Raw genomic sequence first — 17051 nt, forward strand, 5'->3', positions numbered from 1 at the left:
TCACTTTTGAGGCAACCTTTTCTAAGAGAAACTCTATGTATTGAAATGTAGATTATTGAATTGAATGCTTTAATTGTCATTATACAAGAATAGTGAGAGTTAAAGCTTCACCGTGGAGTGCACAAATAACAACAATAAACTCACAAATAATCAATTAATATTACATAAATAATAGTTAAATAAGTAGTAGGGAACTGCACAAATATAAAACAAAAACACAAATGAACAGATGAATAATCAATAAATAATCATTAAAAAATCAACTTAATAAATAGGTAGTTGTCAACAGAGACTGTATTCACCCTTTTTGCCTTTCTTTGAAAAAAATGAATTTAAACGTTTTTCCCAAGACCCCTGCAAAAATTTGCAGAGCGTAATATAATTTAATTAACGTTTTGAATTTAAAAAAATATTCTGTTTTTTTGGTTTTAAAAAAAAAGTAAAAAAAGTATTTTTAAAAATCCAAAATCCAAAATCAAGAGAAAAGCTATATTTACTTTTTTCACTTTTTAAAAATGCAAATTGAAATAAAATGTATTTCTTAAAGTATCGTTAAATATTTTCTTTCCATTTTTCTTCAATGGAAAATCAAATGATACAAATATCAAAGAAATATGTATATAATATAATATGTACACGTGTATGTTTTTCCTTTCTAAGAAAAAAGTGAACATATTTTTGGGGGGGACATCTGAATTATATATTCATAATTAGGGGTTTTCTATTTTTTTAATTTATTTTTCATTATGCAAGTACAATGAGATTGAAAGTTTTACCAGGAAGTGCACCAATACAACAACAAACAAAAAGACAAATAAATAATAAATACATGATATAATAAATACGTAACAAATAAATAAGTAGTCTAAGTTAGATCAGCAGAGAGAAGCGGTCTTGTTCCGTCAGAAGTCCAGGATGAGTTCTCTGGTTTTGGAGACTTTCAGCGCCGAGTTGTTGGGAATGCACCACTTGCTGATTATTATTTATCATAAAGAGAAGATTGATTGTTTTCCCTCTTTTGAAAAAACATTTTTAGTAAAAAAAGCATTTTAAAAGAAATCTAAACATAACTTATAATTAAACATTATATTTAATGTTTTCCAGATTATTTTTTTTAGGTTAAAAAAATTAAATATTTCTAAAATGTATTTACTCTCTTATTTTTAATAAAAACAAATGAATAAAAGAGAAAAGGAAATATTTAATGTTTCCCTTCCTAAGAATTAAAAAAAAATATATATATATATATTTAAAAAACTGAATAATTAGGTTTTTTCCCACAATTTATATGTATTTCAAAAATCTAAAATGTATAAAAAGGATGAAATAAAATTAAAATTTATTTCTCATTTCTCTCTTCATTTTTCAATGTAAATAAATAAAATATGTCCGGCTCGTGGTGTAGAGGTTCAGTCCCCTGACTTCAGTGCGGCCATGCGTGGGCTTGATTTCTGCTGGTGTCCGTATAATTGTGAGCTTGAGTGCACGTTTTTCTCTGTGTTCCTTACAACTGACTGGCGACCAGTCTAAGGTGTACTACTCTGCCTTTCGCCCCAAAGTCAGCTGCGATAGGCTCCCGCAAATCCCTGCAACCCTTACGAGGATGTGTGATATGGAAGATGAAGTAATGAATGGAATAATACAAATGTTGGGTAGACCCGGTAGAGTGAGTGGTTAGCGTGGCGGCCTCACAGCTCTGGGGTCTTGGGTTCAAGTCCAGGTTGGTCCACCTGTGTGGAGTTTGCATGTTCTCCCAGGGCCTGCGTGGGTTTCCTCCATGTACTCTGGTTTCCTCCCACCTTCCAAAGACTTGCATGGTAGCCTGTTTGGGCACTCTAAATTGCCCCTAGGCATGTGTGTTAGTGTGCATGGTTGTCCGTATCCTTGTGCCCTGCGATTGGCTAGCCACCGATTCAGGGTGTCCCCTGCCTCTGGCCTGGAGAAAGCTGGGATTGGCACCCCCCCTCCATGATCTTAATGAGGATAAAGTGGCTCAGAAAATGAGATGTGTGCGTATATAAATTGGGAAAAACTTGGAAGCATTTTAACAAATTCAGAGCTGCCAACCTCTGTCAACCCCATTTCAAGAGTACCCTTGTTCCATTTCCGGAGTATTTCCGGAGTGAATGCGATTCACGCAAAATTGATACAAAATATTAAAAAAAAAAAAAGCATAGGAAAATTTAAATCAAACTTTTATTATCACATTTTTAAATTAATTGAAACAGCCTAATGAAAATAAATTTATCTCTTGTGTTTGGGTCCTCCTACGTGCGTTATACAGTCATTAATTCCACCGTGAGCCACACTGAAGTAGCACTTGCATGTTGTGCAATGTCCAAATGACGGTCCTCTTGGAGACGGCGTCAACATGGGATATTCCGTCGAATAAGAAGCAATAAAGTTCTACGAGTGGCTGGATTTCTTAAAATTGTCATCCAAGTTGCGATCCATTTTGCGCTTCTTCTGCCTATTGGTAAACACTGTACTCCCACTTCCTTTAGAACGAGCCCGGAAATAATACGATTTCTTTACAAACAGAAGACTGATGGTTTAGTCAGCCCACAATCCTTTATGAAAAAAACAAAAACAACAATTTTTAAGGGGAAGAGGCTACCTATGAAATGTATTCCGAATCGATTGCCATGTTGAAGACGAGTCATTCTTCAGAGTTTGTAACTCGGATGATTCACAAGGCACTGTTACCAAATTCTTCCAGTTTCCAGTGCAACTGAATCAAGATGGCGGGAGCTGTAAAAAAGGTGTGGATTCGAAACATTTAAACTGGAAATTTGGTACTTTTCTGATATGTTTGCTTAAAAAAAAATTAAGTGACAATTTTTGTGGAGTTTAGAGTGGTTGTCCAGAGTCCGGAGTTTGTGTTGCATTTCTGGGTAAACTCCTGAAATTCCGGGATTGTTGTCAGCTCTGCAAATTGTTTGGAAAGTTTGTTCCCTGCTTCTGGAATAAAATGAAAATGTCAACTTTTTTCTGAAAATCTGTTTTACAATAGTTTTTTTTATTTATTTACCATATTTACTCACATATAAGCCGCCTGCGCGTATAAGCCGCACCCTTAAATTCCCTTAAAAGTTTTGAATTTTACAATTTGTCACATATAAGCCGCACCCCGATTCCCAATTTTCACCTCCATATTCATGGGTTTAATAGAGAGTACAAATGTATTACTATGAAGGGAAAATCTTAATAAAAATCGTCACAAGTGGTATTTCTGAGATATTGTATGAATCAAAAGTACATTATTAGGGTCAATATCATAAGGAAGCCAATATGCTTGCCTAAATGCAAAATATCAAATTATTCAATTTGAAAAACGAAATAAGTTTATCTTGATGAGAACCTGATGCTTTCTAATTACAGAAATAGATGTTGTGACAGCCATATTGCTTCTAATGTCAAAATATCTCAATTATTTTGAAGGTTCATATTACCCCAACAGTTGTCACTTTCGAATAAAAAAAACACAAAAAAATCAAAGCGTTTGTTTAACTAGGTTTAGACGGCAGTGCCCTGGGTAAGACGGCTACGCCCCGAGCGAGCTGTGACGTGAGTTTTTTCAGGTTTTATGCAAGATACGTACATTTTTTTCTTGAATTTCATTCATAGACGTCAAAATAAATCTTGTTTAGCGTTTTATCTGTTTATCCTTTCTCTATTTTGAAATATATGACCGTATCAGCTGCAGTCCCTAGCATCACGACACCACGGCGCCATTGCATCATGACGTCACGGTGCCATTTTGTCGCAACGTCACCGTGCCATGACGACGTCAACTTGGAGTTTGGTGCATTTTTTTATGCGCATATAAGTTGTACCCTCGATTCAGTCATCATTTCTTTGTCCGACAAAAGCGGCTTTTATGCGAGTAAAAATACAGTATTTTTTATTCAAAACGATTAACTTGAGATCCATTGCAAAACAAGCCTTTTATTTACATTGTGAACATGGAATCACAATTCTATACTATTTTCCAATATTCCAATATTTCCGACATTTCTTTTACACTTAACTCATTGGCTGCCACTGATGGGGATAGACATTAGAATTGCTCGAAAAAATAATTAGCTGTTTTACACTAACCACATGGTAACTTTGCCATATTACTACTTCCAATACAGAAACTAAAGACTCTGATCAAAAACCTTCCTACTGTTCTAAGGTTTTTCATTAATAAGCTCATTTGCTGCCAATGACGGCAATAAATGTCCAATCCATTTGATGTTAGACGGATGTACGCGATCATTCCCATATCACCACTTACAATTCAGAAACTCAAGAAACTGCTCAAATGCTTTCCTGAATCCAAAATAGATTCGAACACTTGCTGTCAATGAGGCTGAAACAAACAGTCAACTCATACCAGTTCAACCAGATTGGATGTCTATCTAAGTCCATTGATTGCTACCAAACCTCCTAGGCCAAATGGATTAAAACTCTATTAATGTCAATTGAGGTGAAACATGATCATTCAACTCATACAAGTCAAAACAGATTTGATGTCTATCTATGTCAATCATTGTATCGCAGCCATCCCTTCTGGTCCAAATGGTTTGAACGTCTCTCACCCTCACTAGCGCTGAAACAAGATGTCTATCGCTGTCAATGGCAGTGAAAGGGTTAAAACAATGATCACCTGAGTTATCTTACGAACACACAAACACGTGAGATTGTAAAAAAAAACAACTCTCTTTGGGAAACCCTGCCCTACATGGGCAGAAGCCCCGCCCCATATGGGCTGAAGCCCATTCCTCCTTAGTCGTGGGAAATATTGTGGTGAAAAAAAGCCATTCGAAGAGTGTCGGAGTGCTCCGTTTGGTTGTGCCCTTTTTTTTTTTGCCGCTCGGCGCGTCACTGGCTCACAGTCACTTGCTGTATATTCCTAATGGGCGGCAATGTGTTGACGGCCTGTGGCGGAGGGGGGTGAGGGTGAGGGTGGGGGTGCTGGTGCTGGTGCGGGTGGGAATGAGTGTGGGAGTAGAGGGCGCCGTGGATGTCCGTGGGGCTGAGCGAGCCGGGTACAGGAAGCGGGCTGACAGAACCTGGGTCGCTGTGCACTGAACCGCCGCTCCCGTCTGATTGGCCCATCTTTTTCTTGATCAGTTTGCGCTCCTTGGCGCGACGGTTCTGGAACCAGATCTTCACCTAAAAAAAAAAACGGATATATGATATCAACCTGCATTGTAACTAAATTTTCATTTTGGTTTATCAATCGTGTGCAAAGAGGGACATAAAAGGTTTACTCGCCCACAGGTTTTAAAGTGGTGGCCACGGGGCCATTTACGACCCGCCTAATCATTTTTGTGCAGTCCGACAAAGTAAATCATCATCATAGGATTGCGTATAACCGTGAATAGTCGGTTGTTTCATTGTGCCCTGCAATTGACAGCCAAAGTTGTCAATTTAGAGTGTCCCATCAGCCAACCAAGCATTTTTTTCGAATGTGGGGGGAAACCGGAGTACCCAGAGAAAACCCACAAAGGAAAGAACATGCAAACCTCACACATGTGGAACGACCTGGCTTTGAATCCAGGACCCCAGAGGATGGATAAATTTAAAAATGTAATAATTTAATTGAGGTGGCCCGGTGGATGAGTTTAGAGAGTTGGCATCACAGTTTTGGGGTCAAGGGTTCGACTGTGTGGAGTTTGCATGTACTTCTCGGACTTGTGTAGATTTTTTTCCAGATGCTCTGGTTTCCTCCCACATTCTAAAAAAGCTGGTTGAACCCTCTAAATTGCCCCTACGTATGAGAATAAGCATGAATAGTTGTCCGTCTCCTCGTGCCTTGCAATTGGCTGACCACCGATTCAGGGTGTCACTTACCTTGTGCCCGAAGTCAGCTGGGACAGGCTCCAGCACCCCCCACGACCCTTGTGAGCATAAGTGGTTCAAAAAATTAATGAGTGAATAACTGAAATAACATGATTAGCAACATTTTTAAAAGCATATAAAATTCAATAATGTGTTACTAAAGACAAACATAATTTCTTCATGTAGATAATTAAATTTCATTGAAAAAGTTTTCTTTTATCATTTTCCTATTTTTCCTTAAATGTAGCATGCAAGGATATTCAACTGAGGGAGAAGGTTCAGTGGATGTTGGGGTTGGCCTATTTTCCCATTGGTTGATCAACATGTCCGTTCAAAATAACAAAGGGTGGATTGAAGTAACTTTGTTTCGATGGACCAACATCTTCCCCCCTTCTAGTTGGTTGACAACCTCAGACAAGTCCATGTAAACTTCAGGTTCGAGCCATCGCAAAAAATACATGTGCATGGAGTTACACTGACCTTGATTAAGAGTCATAAGGTGACTGCCTGTTGTCCCTAGGAAACATTGTTGAGTACTGCACTGACAAAGCGGTGCTAGGATCTTTGGTCGTCCGGTCTTTTGGTCGCCGGTCTTTTGGTCGCCGGTCTTTTGGTCGCCGGTCTTTTGGTCGCCGGTCTTTTGGTCACCGGTCAAATGGTGACAGAGAATTACGGTTGAAATCAGCTCTCAAAATGATATTCATGAGAGAGGGAGTTTAATATCTAAGAGAGAGAGAGTTTAATATCTAAGATAGAGAGAGAGTTTAATATTTAAGAGAGAGAGTGTTAAATATCTAAAAGAGAGAGTTTAATATCCAAGAGAGAGAGTTTAATACCTAAGAGAGAGAGAGTTTAATATCTAAGAGAGAGAGTGTTAAATATCTAAAAGAGAGAGTTTAATATCCAAGAGAGAGAGTTTAATACCTAAGAGAGAGAGAGTTTAATATCTAAGAGAGAGTTTAATATCTAAGAGAGAGAGAGTGTTAAATATCTAAAAGAGAGAGTTTAATACCTAAGAGAGAGAGAGAGAGAGTTTAATATCTAAGAGAGAGAGAGAGTTTAATATCTAAGAGAGAGAGTTTAATATCTAAGTACTGTTGAAAACAGTAGACTCTGTTACCATTTGACTGGCGGCCAAAAGAGCGGTGACCAAAAGACCGGCGACCAAATGACCGGTAACCAAACGTCCAGTCACGGATAAAGCAATCAACCAATGGGAGAAGATGTTAAGCCGAAGAATGACTTGAGCCTGCGCTTCATTTCAATATTTCTTCCTACATTTCATGTCTGCAGTTAGGAAAAGAACACTTTTTTTAAATTGATATTCAATTATCTTCCTTGGTTAGCGCATAGGCCCCACAGTTCTGAGATCAATCTTTTGATTTTGCTGAAAGTGCCCCAGGGCATAAAAAAAGGTTTAGATACCCCCAATCAACACACTTCAGATGGTTTCTTAATGAAAAATCAATAATTTCTTTCACCTATGTCTTATATATTTTTGAAGATTTAAATGAAAAATAAATTAGATAAAGAAACTAATTAAAATGTTTTTTAATGAACATTGAAAAATGTATAAGCAATCAGAAAAAATATATAATGTCTTCTGTTATATTTTGAAAATGAAAAAAAACTATTCACTGCCTTTCACAGCGATAGGAGTCCGATTGAATTGAACCGATTCTCGCTCACCCTTCCATCTTAAATGGATCGGACGTCAGTGTTCCGAACATCAGTGTCCCACCTGTCTCTCTGACAATCCCAGGTGTACGGCGAGCTCGGCTTTCCTCCTGATAGTGATGTATCTGTTGAAGTGGAACTCCTTCTCCAGCTCCAGTCGCTGGTGGTCCGTATAGACCACCCGGTACTTTTCCTTCGTCCTTGTCTTCCCTTGTGCCACACATGCAAATCAAAAACAGGCCTTTTGATTACACTGAGGAACACAGTTTTACTTTTAAATGAATTTGTTGTTCATGTGCAATCCAAAAATAACCCATGTGTAGCACTCTTCTCCCCACAAACTACTGAAAATGCTTTTGACACAATTTCCTTATTGACCTAATATATATATATATATATATATATATATATATATATATATATATATATATATATATATATATATATATATATATATATATATATATATATATATATATATATATATATATATATATATATATATATATATATATATATATATATATATATATATATATATATATATATATATATATATATATATATATATATATATATATATATATATATATATATATATATATATAACGTATTTTCACATATACCGCACCCTCAATATATTATACCCTCAATACGGTATAATATATAACCCGTATTTTCATAAGGCGCACCCTCAATGAATGGTGAATGGCACATTTTATTTTTTTCCACATATAAGGCGCACTGGATTATAAGGCGCCCTGTCTATTTTGGAGAAAAATCTAAGACTTAGGTTCGCCTTATAGTCGTGAAAATACAGTAGGTTTTTTTTGTTGGATTTTTTGTTTTTAGTCTGCGTGGAGGCCACTATTGGTTGTAGTACTATTGTTTATTCAATATATTTTTTTGCATTTATCAGTGTCAGTACAGATTCTGTTGGTTTCCAGCCTTATTCTATTTCAAACTTGACTGTAGAAGCTAAATACCGTATTTTCCATATGAATAATTGTCTCCAATATACAGCAGAACAGACAAAATTATAACATTTAAAAAAACATTTTTTTTATTCTTTTGAAACATATGTATCTTCTTTGTAGTTGTTTATCTCTATGCCCTGTGATTGGTTAGTAACAAAATCAGGGTGAGAATACTCAATTAATTAGTGTTGGCTTTCAATCTCCCATTTTTTGGTGAAGAATGGCATATATTTTTCTCAGCGCAACATGATCTACATGAACTTTTTATTATCATACTGTACTGTAAACGGTGGCACAGTGTTGAGTTGTTAGCAAGACCGAGTCACAGTTCTGAGGCCGAGGGTCCTTAGTGGGTTCCTGCTTTCCTATCTGGAGTTTGCATGTTCTGCCCATTCCTGCATGCGTTTTCTACCGGTACTCCAGTTTCCTCCCACATCCCCAAAACAAGCATGCTAGACCGATTAAACAATCCAAATTGTTTATAGTGTGTGGTTGCGATTTGTCGCCAACCAATTCAGGGTGTAGCTTGATTTTTGTCCATAGTAAACTGGAATTGGCTCCAGCAACCAACACAACCCTTAACAGGATAAATGAAACACAAAATGAATGAATGAATGAATACATGAATCTACTTTGATTGTTGTAATTTCATTACAACAGGGCCCATACCTTTGCATAGGGCAACACATTTCTTAGATCAAGGACATCAATATACTGAAAATAGATTCATTTTCTGAAACGCTTTATCCTCAGAAGGTTCGCGGAGGGTTCTGGGGCCTATTTCAGTTGATTTCGGGCCAGAGGTGGGTGACACCCTGAATCGTTGGCCAGCCAATCGCAGTGCACAAGGAGACGGAGAATCATTGACAATTTAGAATGTCCAATCAGCCTAAAATGCATGTTTTTTTTTGGAATGTGGGAGAAAATCAGATTATTGGAGAACACCCATACAAGCCTGCGGAGAACATGCAAACACCACACAGTTGGACAGACCTGGATTTGAACATATGAATCCAGAGCTGTGAGACTGACGTACTAACCACTCATCCACCAGGTAACCTATACTGAATATATGAGCTAATAATAAGGTGGAAAATAGGTAGGTAAGCCATGGAGAAAACAAAAGATCTGTTTTTCAATTGCTCAAAACAGTTGTCAGACCTAAATTCACCAATGTTATTTTCTTTTAAGATTGTTAGCCACTGTGATTATACAAGCTCCACAGCTGGATAAATCCTGTCACTAGTGGGCCTGGTTGGACAGGAATCATTATCTGCTGTCATCATCAAATTAACATTTTCCTCTTTGTTCTTCGCAAAGACAAACCACTGCCGCTTTGATGCGGTTCGCCAAGGTGCTTTCTAAACACTTGCGACACCCAAACACAACGAGCAAGCAGACAAAAGGAGTAGATAGAAAGTGGAGACATCTAGGCAATTGAGTGTGTAAATTAAACTCATTTTTATGGGAGGCCACATCTTATTTACCGTCATCCTTTGGAGGGTAACTATGCCTGTCAAGTAGGATGCCAAAATTAATCGACTAATGAATTGACAACTTTTGTAATTGTCGATATTTTACTTATAGACCTTAAAATGTGTTCAAATCTTCTTGAGCCTTTTAAATATTCTCTTAAAGTTTAAAATGTGAAGTTTTTTTTCACTTTCCAATTAAAAAACAAGTACAAAATTCTCAATTTTATTTATTTATTTTTCTAAATATTAGATTTTTCAAAAGAATGGACATTCATGTGCCTCGCTGAATTTAAAATGGATAACTTCAACTGTAACTCTTGCTTTAAGCCAGGTAAGAAATTAAATATATGCCCTTGAGGAATAAAACATAAGAACATATTCATCTGATTAAAATGAACTCAGGGCTATATTTTAATGAAACGGAGAAATGGTGACTTTATGTCATATACTAAGTGTAGTATTTGGTTACTACCATGCAAAAAGGTCACAACCCACCGAGGATGAAACGTTCCCAGACAAACCAAAATATAAAATAATGCCAGAAATAGTCCATTGTCTTAAAAGGGGTTTAAAAGTTCTCTAAAAAAACACCCAAATAGACAATTTATTGGAAGCAATGAACAAAGGGAATTAGAAACTTGATCTAAAAACACATTGTTACATTTCTTTACAATTTTATAAAATTGTAGAGATTGAAAATGTTATTTATATAGTCCTTCATTACTTCATGGTTTTAATATTGGCAGCTTCAGTACATTGTGTTTTTTTTATATTATGTATATAAAAAAAAGGTCATAAAATGTGAAAATCCACTCTGAAACTCAAAAACATGAAAGATAGGATAAAAGTCACGGAAGTAATGGTTCTGCTTATTCTTCGGCGCTGAATTGGGTGGAACTCAGCACTGAAAAAGCGATATTTCATTGTAGAAGAAGAATGAAAAGCCTAATCCCACTTTGCTTGGACTTTAGGTCGCCGTTGAAAATGCGTCCTACGCATCCCCGGGCATCTAAGACAGTGGTCCCCAACCTTTTTCTCACCATGGACCTGTAAAGGTCTTTCTATTTTCTTGCAGACCGGCTAATGGAAAGGGCAACAACTCAAGACAAAATTGTGTAGGGTTGGGGTCGGTCCACCAACATCAACCATGACGGCAAAAAAAAAAAAACAAGTCCTAAGCATAATGGCATTTATTTATTATTGCAATTATAACAACTTTTCTCATTTAGGGTTGGAAGGTGAGATTGAAAACGTTAATATTTTTTACTCTGACGGACCGGCACTGGAATGGAATGGTACCGGCCCGCAGACCGGCTCCCATTAACCTATTTTTTTTATATTAAGCAGAGAGAAACTATTTTCACTGGATAAAGTACTTTTAAGTCATTTTTTACATTGTTTTATTCATAGTTATATTCAGATATTAATACATTACATTCTTTTCATATGCATTTAACTGTAATATTTCACGAATACACTTCTTGATAATTGTACTTGTGTACTTGTATTTTTGAATAGGTGCGAAAACATTTAGTATGGTAGTAATAATAAGGGTGATTCTACTTCTACTCTCTTGATTATCGCGGCCATGTCTGGTCTATTATATCCGTGATATTCGAGGGACTACTTCTTACTTACTCCTTAATTACTTTAAAAGAGCATTAAAGATGGGATTTTAATGCATTAAACACGATTGATTAGTATTTGAGTATAACATTTAATCCTAAATTATTACACTTTATGAACATTCATTCATTCATTTTCCATGCCACGCCTCCTTAAAATGATTGTGAAGGTTTGTGGAGCCTAAACCATCGGACTTTGGGCAAAATCCAGTTTACATCCTAGACTGGTCGCCAGTCATAAGTCACACCTGCCCCCCCCCCCCCCCCCCCCCCAAAAAGACAGGCAGGTGAACCTCCCCAATGTAGAGTCTACAGTGAGGCAGCTCACTTTATGAATGAGGAACTTTATTTATTACATAATATACTGGCATGACAACTAAATGTCATCTAATTAAGTTTCATCTAAAAGTTAAGTTGATTTAAAAATTGTAATAATTACTCCAACTGCATATAACATGCTAGTCTTGACATCATTTTTTCTACGTAATTTTTGCATTGCTTACTTAAAGTTTTAGGCCTCACAAATAATCATTTAGTCATCTATTTTTCTACCAGATGAATAAAAAGTGTTTACTTTGGTTTCTTGTTCTTTTTTTGTTTGTTCAAATGTTGGATTCAACTGAAAAAAAACTTCATAAAATTTCAATTTAACATTTTTAATTGAATCGTTTTTCTAATATTTTGAATTGAAATGCAAGTAATGTCTAACCGTTTTTTTTACAGTTTTGAATTGAAATGCAAGCAACTTCAATTTCCCACATTATACTATTTAATTCAATACTGTACAAAATAATCATTTAAGTTAAACATACAAAGTACCCTTTTAATCACAATATTCTTATGCGATGAAAACGATTAACAAAAAAATTATGACATAATTGTGAAGCTCGTAATTAATTATAGAAATTTTAATGGCATCAATATTATTCGTTGATTTCGTTGTCACAGAGTATAGTTTTCGAATTTCAATTATCTAAAAAAACGTTTGAGTTATAAAAAAAAGCATTTTATTGCAAAAATTCTCATGCAATCAAAACGTGATGAATCTGTTTGAGTTAACAAGATATTTATCATTGCAATCAACTCCAATAATACATATTTTTGGTTGATTTCAATATCAATTGGACTGAATTATCTACAAAAACGTTCAGTTAAAAAAAGCTTTTTGTTTCAGAAAATCATAAGGAATTCACGTGATGAATTTAGATAGATTAATAATAACTGCGGTTGACTGGCCACCAATTCGGGATGTCTTCTGGCCCATAGAAGCACGTCCCGCGACCCTTGTGAGGATAAGCGGTATGGAAAATGAATTAATGAATGAAATGAATAATAAAGCCTCTAATTGTTTTTTTTAAATACGAATTCTATTACTATACATATGTCTGCTTGATATCACCCACCTAGAGTAGACTATTTGACATAATCATCTTCAAAACATTTTCAATTTAAAAAATAAGACAATTTAAAAAGTGCTCTTTTTTTAGTGGCAAAAACGCTTGTGCGATCAAAACGTGATGAATCCAAATGAATTCATAACAAGCCCCTAATAAATCAGAACCGCATCCGACCACTATAGTACATTTTCTTTTGTTGATTTACTGAATTTTGTGGTCAAAGATGAGATATCTCACCTGTAGAGGAGGACTGCGCCGTTTTGTTCATCCACTGGTAAGAGTTGCGTCTTTCTCGGTCGGGCGACACGTGCGCGCCGCCGCCGCCGCTGCTGCCGCCGACGACGACATCCGGCGGCGGTGGCGGTAGGACGGCCGAAGCCGAAACGGAGGCCGAAACGGAGCCCGAGGCCGGCGGTGGGTGCATGTGGGTGTACTCGGGCGAGCAGTAGGACACCTGCGCCGGTGAGGAATTGTTGACGGGCGCGGCTAGCGCGTTGGGTGGCACCACGCCGTAGCCCCCCCAGTCCTCTCTTGGGGGCCCATAGGCTGAGGGCCCCCAGCCGGCGCCTGCCTGGCCATGCGAGTCCACATTAGGGACATGGTGGTATCCGCTAAAATCGGGGTACTGCGGCGATGACACAAAGTTCTGGGAGGGCAAATTGATGCTGGATCTTCGCACGGGGCCTTGGTGGTGATACATGCCGCTTTCTTTATCCAGTAAATAGCCCACGTACATGATTTTGGGCTCACGATCGGCTTGAACTGGAGAAATTCTTCAAGATGACATGCTAGGGGGAAAAAAAGCAACAAATAAAGAAAAGAGGAATCCCGACGGTCCAGAATGGAGGTCCCCTCTTGTTTTTTTTTTTGTTTTTTTTTTGTGTATAGTCCGACCCGAGTGCGCCGCACTTCTCACATGATGTGCCGGCGCTTGACAAGATGCTTGCAAAGATAGACGTCGGCTTCGAGGCGAGGCGAGGTGAATTTGCATCCAAATGAAAGTGTTCGCACAGCCACCTTAAACCCATTTCACCCCCTCCCCCAAAAAAGGACAACGCCCCTTAAGGGGCACGTCATCAGGAGACAAGTATACGATTAGAAACATGAAAGGAACCATCACACGTCATGTAGAAAACTTCAACGAAAGCAAAAAGTTTTTTTTGTATTATCTTTTTCCAAACATACGGAACTCCAAGGATTTGAGAATTCGATTGACACCCTCTTTCTTCCGGTATTTTAACAATTTTTAAGGCATTCATTGATCTCGCTGGCGGTCATTGACGGCGTCAGACGTCCATTTCATTTTAGCACCAAAAACCGAGCATTTACATCTGGATACATATTTTAAATGAATTGAGCGTGTGTCGTTGTAAATGGGCAGGCAATGGGTTAATAGTACATATTAATTATTTTCTTTGTTAAAATTGATTTCTTTTTGCTCGATTTTTTAATGAAAAAAACAAAAACCGGGAAATGTATTAATTTTTATTTTTTCATTGCAAGTGAGTTGAAAAAGAACACGGAATAATAGTAATCGTAATTATAATAATATTAATAATAATCTTTTTTTAAAGGAATTATGTAGTCTGTTTTTGTTTGTATTCATAAAAATAATAACTTAAGATAAACAAAAAGAGAAGAATTTTCACTGCTCCCCCTTTGCTATTTAAACTAAATTAGCAAATACATTAAAAATCAAAACGTACCTTTATGACCATTTTATTGATTTATTGAATACAAATATTTTTTAAAAGATGTTTTACTGTCAACAAACTCATTGACCGGCTTGAGGACGACGTCTTTTGTCGTCAGTGCTGTGAAAAGTGAACTTTTCCAAGTTCCACGCTTCCAAGATTGAGTTGCAAACTAGGCGCGCCCGACCCCACCTTTTTTTTCTTGTCTTCCTCTCCTTCACACCTCAAGGTCGCACTTCACAACTAATTCCGGTTTCGAGGATGCACCCCCTCTGTCCCTGCTCCGCCCTTGCCCCCCCCCCTCACCTCACACGACCAGCCCCCACCCTCCCGTTTTACCCCCAAACTCGAGCCACGTGTCCGACTTAAAAAAAAGAGAAAAAGATGAATATCATTTCCAAACGACCCATGAATCTGTCAGACGACTAATTGGCTCGTAAATGTTGCTGATCACACTTTATTGGCTACAAAATATTTACGAGCGTCCACTGACAGGGATGACTTTTTTCCTTTTTTCGAAGGAAATTTAGTGAGTGCGAGGCGTTTGTTTTGACTTGTTTGTGTTTTTGCACATTACGAGAGTGGAATCCAATGAAAATGTCCAGTAAAGCTGTCAAGTGTGAAGTGGATGGGGCAGCAAATCTCGCCGAACAACAACAACAACAACAACAAAGATGACGTATATCTTGCTCCGTTTTGACACTTTCGGTTCCTGAAGTGATCATTTTCCAAATCGCTGCTGCCCTCTGGCGGCGCTTAGTAATTATGACGTAGGTCGTGGTGTCGAAAGATACCGTGTCCTTCGAGACATGAGGATCTCTTTGAATCGGAGTTCAACTCCGATGATGATGATTAATTGTCAATAGATCGTTACAACTCAGTTGTAACGATCTATTGACAATTAATCATTTAGAAAATGAACCCTACATCATTGAGATGGTTGATTAATCATTTAAATTCACGCTTTCATGATATATTCGCATTTTCATGGATTTATTCACCCCAATTGAATGAATCTTGCCAAAGAGTATTACAAAAATAAACAATCAAGGCTCGTGCAGATTTACAACTATTGAAAGTCTCTCTCATCTCATCTATTTTTCTGAACCACTTTATCCTCACTAGGATAGCAGAGGCTGCTGGAGCCTATCCCAGCTGACTTTCGGCCAGACGTGGGGGACATCCTGAATTGGTGGTCAGCCAATCCCAGAGCACAATGAGACAAACAACCAACAAATGAGAGGGCCCAATTGGACTACCATATATATCTTTGGAAAATGGGAGGAAACCCACGCAGGCCCAGGGAGAACATGCAAACTCCACACAGGTGGACCGACCTGGACTTGAACCCAAGACCCCAGAGCTGTGAGGCCGACACGCTAACCACGCACTCCACCGGGTCAGCCCTTCATGCGATTTATTCCATTCATTCATTCATCTTTCATAGCATACATCCTCATAAGGGTTTCGGGGATTTGTGGGAGCCTATCCCAGCTGACTTTGGGCAAAAGGCAGAGTAGTACACCCTAGACTGGTCGCCAGTCAGTTGTAAGGAACACAGAGAGACAAACCGGAGTAGCCAGAGAAAACCCACGCAGGCCCGGGGAGAACATGCAAATTCCACACATTTGGACCGACCTGGATTTGGATCCAGTACTCCCACTCCGATATTATCGTGTTTATATTTCTCTACAACCCAGGTGATAGTTATAGCATTTTGAAGCTGTGTCACTTTCTGTTTTATTTTGGACTAATGTCTTTTCTTATACCCTTTGTGCATAATTCATTTATGGTTTCCTTGTTTTGTAAGTGTCTTCTACTGACGCGACAACTCAGCCTTGATTATGGCCTTTTGTAAGAAAGTTTTTTTGCCACTTTGATTCTTTGTTAAAGTTTTTGTCCTTCCAACTTGGAGTGAGTTTTTGTTAGTAACTTTTTTCTCCTTGGTGAGTTTTTTTTTTATATATATAAGAGCCACAGCGTAAGATTTCATGGGGCTCGCAATTCTAATAAAAATCCACCTTTACAGCAGCTCCTGGCTGCCCCGAAAAATCTATAATTGATGGCCACCGCCCACGGCCATTTTTTCTTCAGTTTTGAGTCCTCTGTCTTCTGCAATTTTCCTAGTTTTCACATTTTTATGAACTTTTTTTCCAGAGAAAAATCTGCGAAAGTTGAAGCCGCGTTATTCGAGGGATTGTGGTACTTTGATGAAGGAGCCCAACTCCTACGAACACTAGTGAAAAAAAAAGTTTTTTTTTGCAATAAATGTGCTTTGTTGTCGCGGAATGTCGTTCCTAGGTTGAATAAAACTAACCGCTGATTCATTATTTTATTCATTCATCTTCCGTACTGCGCATCCTCGCAAGGATTG

General features: G+C 37.7%; 1 protein-coding gene across 1 annotated transcript; it reads right to left on the reverse strand.

Annotated features, from left to right (window-relative positions):
- Positions 1–4869: 4869 nt before the first annotated feature.
- On the reverse strand, positions 4870–13962 carry cdx4 (caudal type homeobox 4). Its single transcript, XM_077733240.1, has 3 exons — positions 13221–13962; positions 7574–7719; positions 4870–5163 (listed from the first exon to the last, which is right to left on the reverse strand). The coding sequence occupies exons 1-3, from the start codon at positions 13717–13719 to the stop codon at positions 4870–4872; spliced, it is 939 nt and encodes a 312-aa protein (XP_077589366.1). The 5' UTR covers positions 13720–13962.
- Positions 13963–17051: the final 3089 nt, after the last annotated feature.

This window comes from Stigmatopora nigra, chromosome 14 (genome assembly GCF_051989575.1).
Source record: "Stigmatopora nigra isolate UIUO_SnigA chromosome 14, RoL_Snig_1.1, whole genome shotgun sequence".
NCBI lineage: Eukaryota > Metazoa > Chordata > Actinopteri > Syngnathiformes > Syngnathidae > Stigmatopora > Stigmatopora nigra.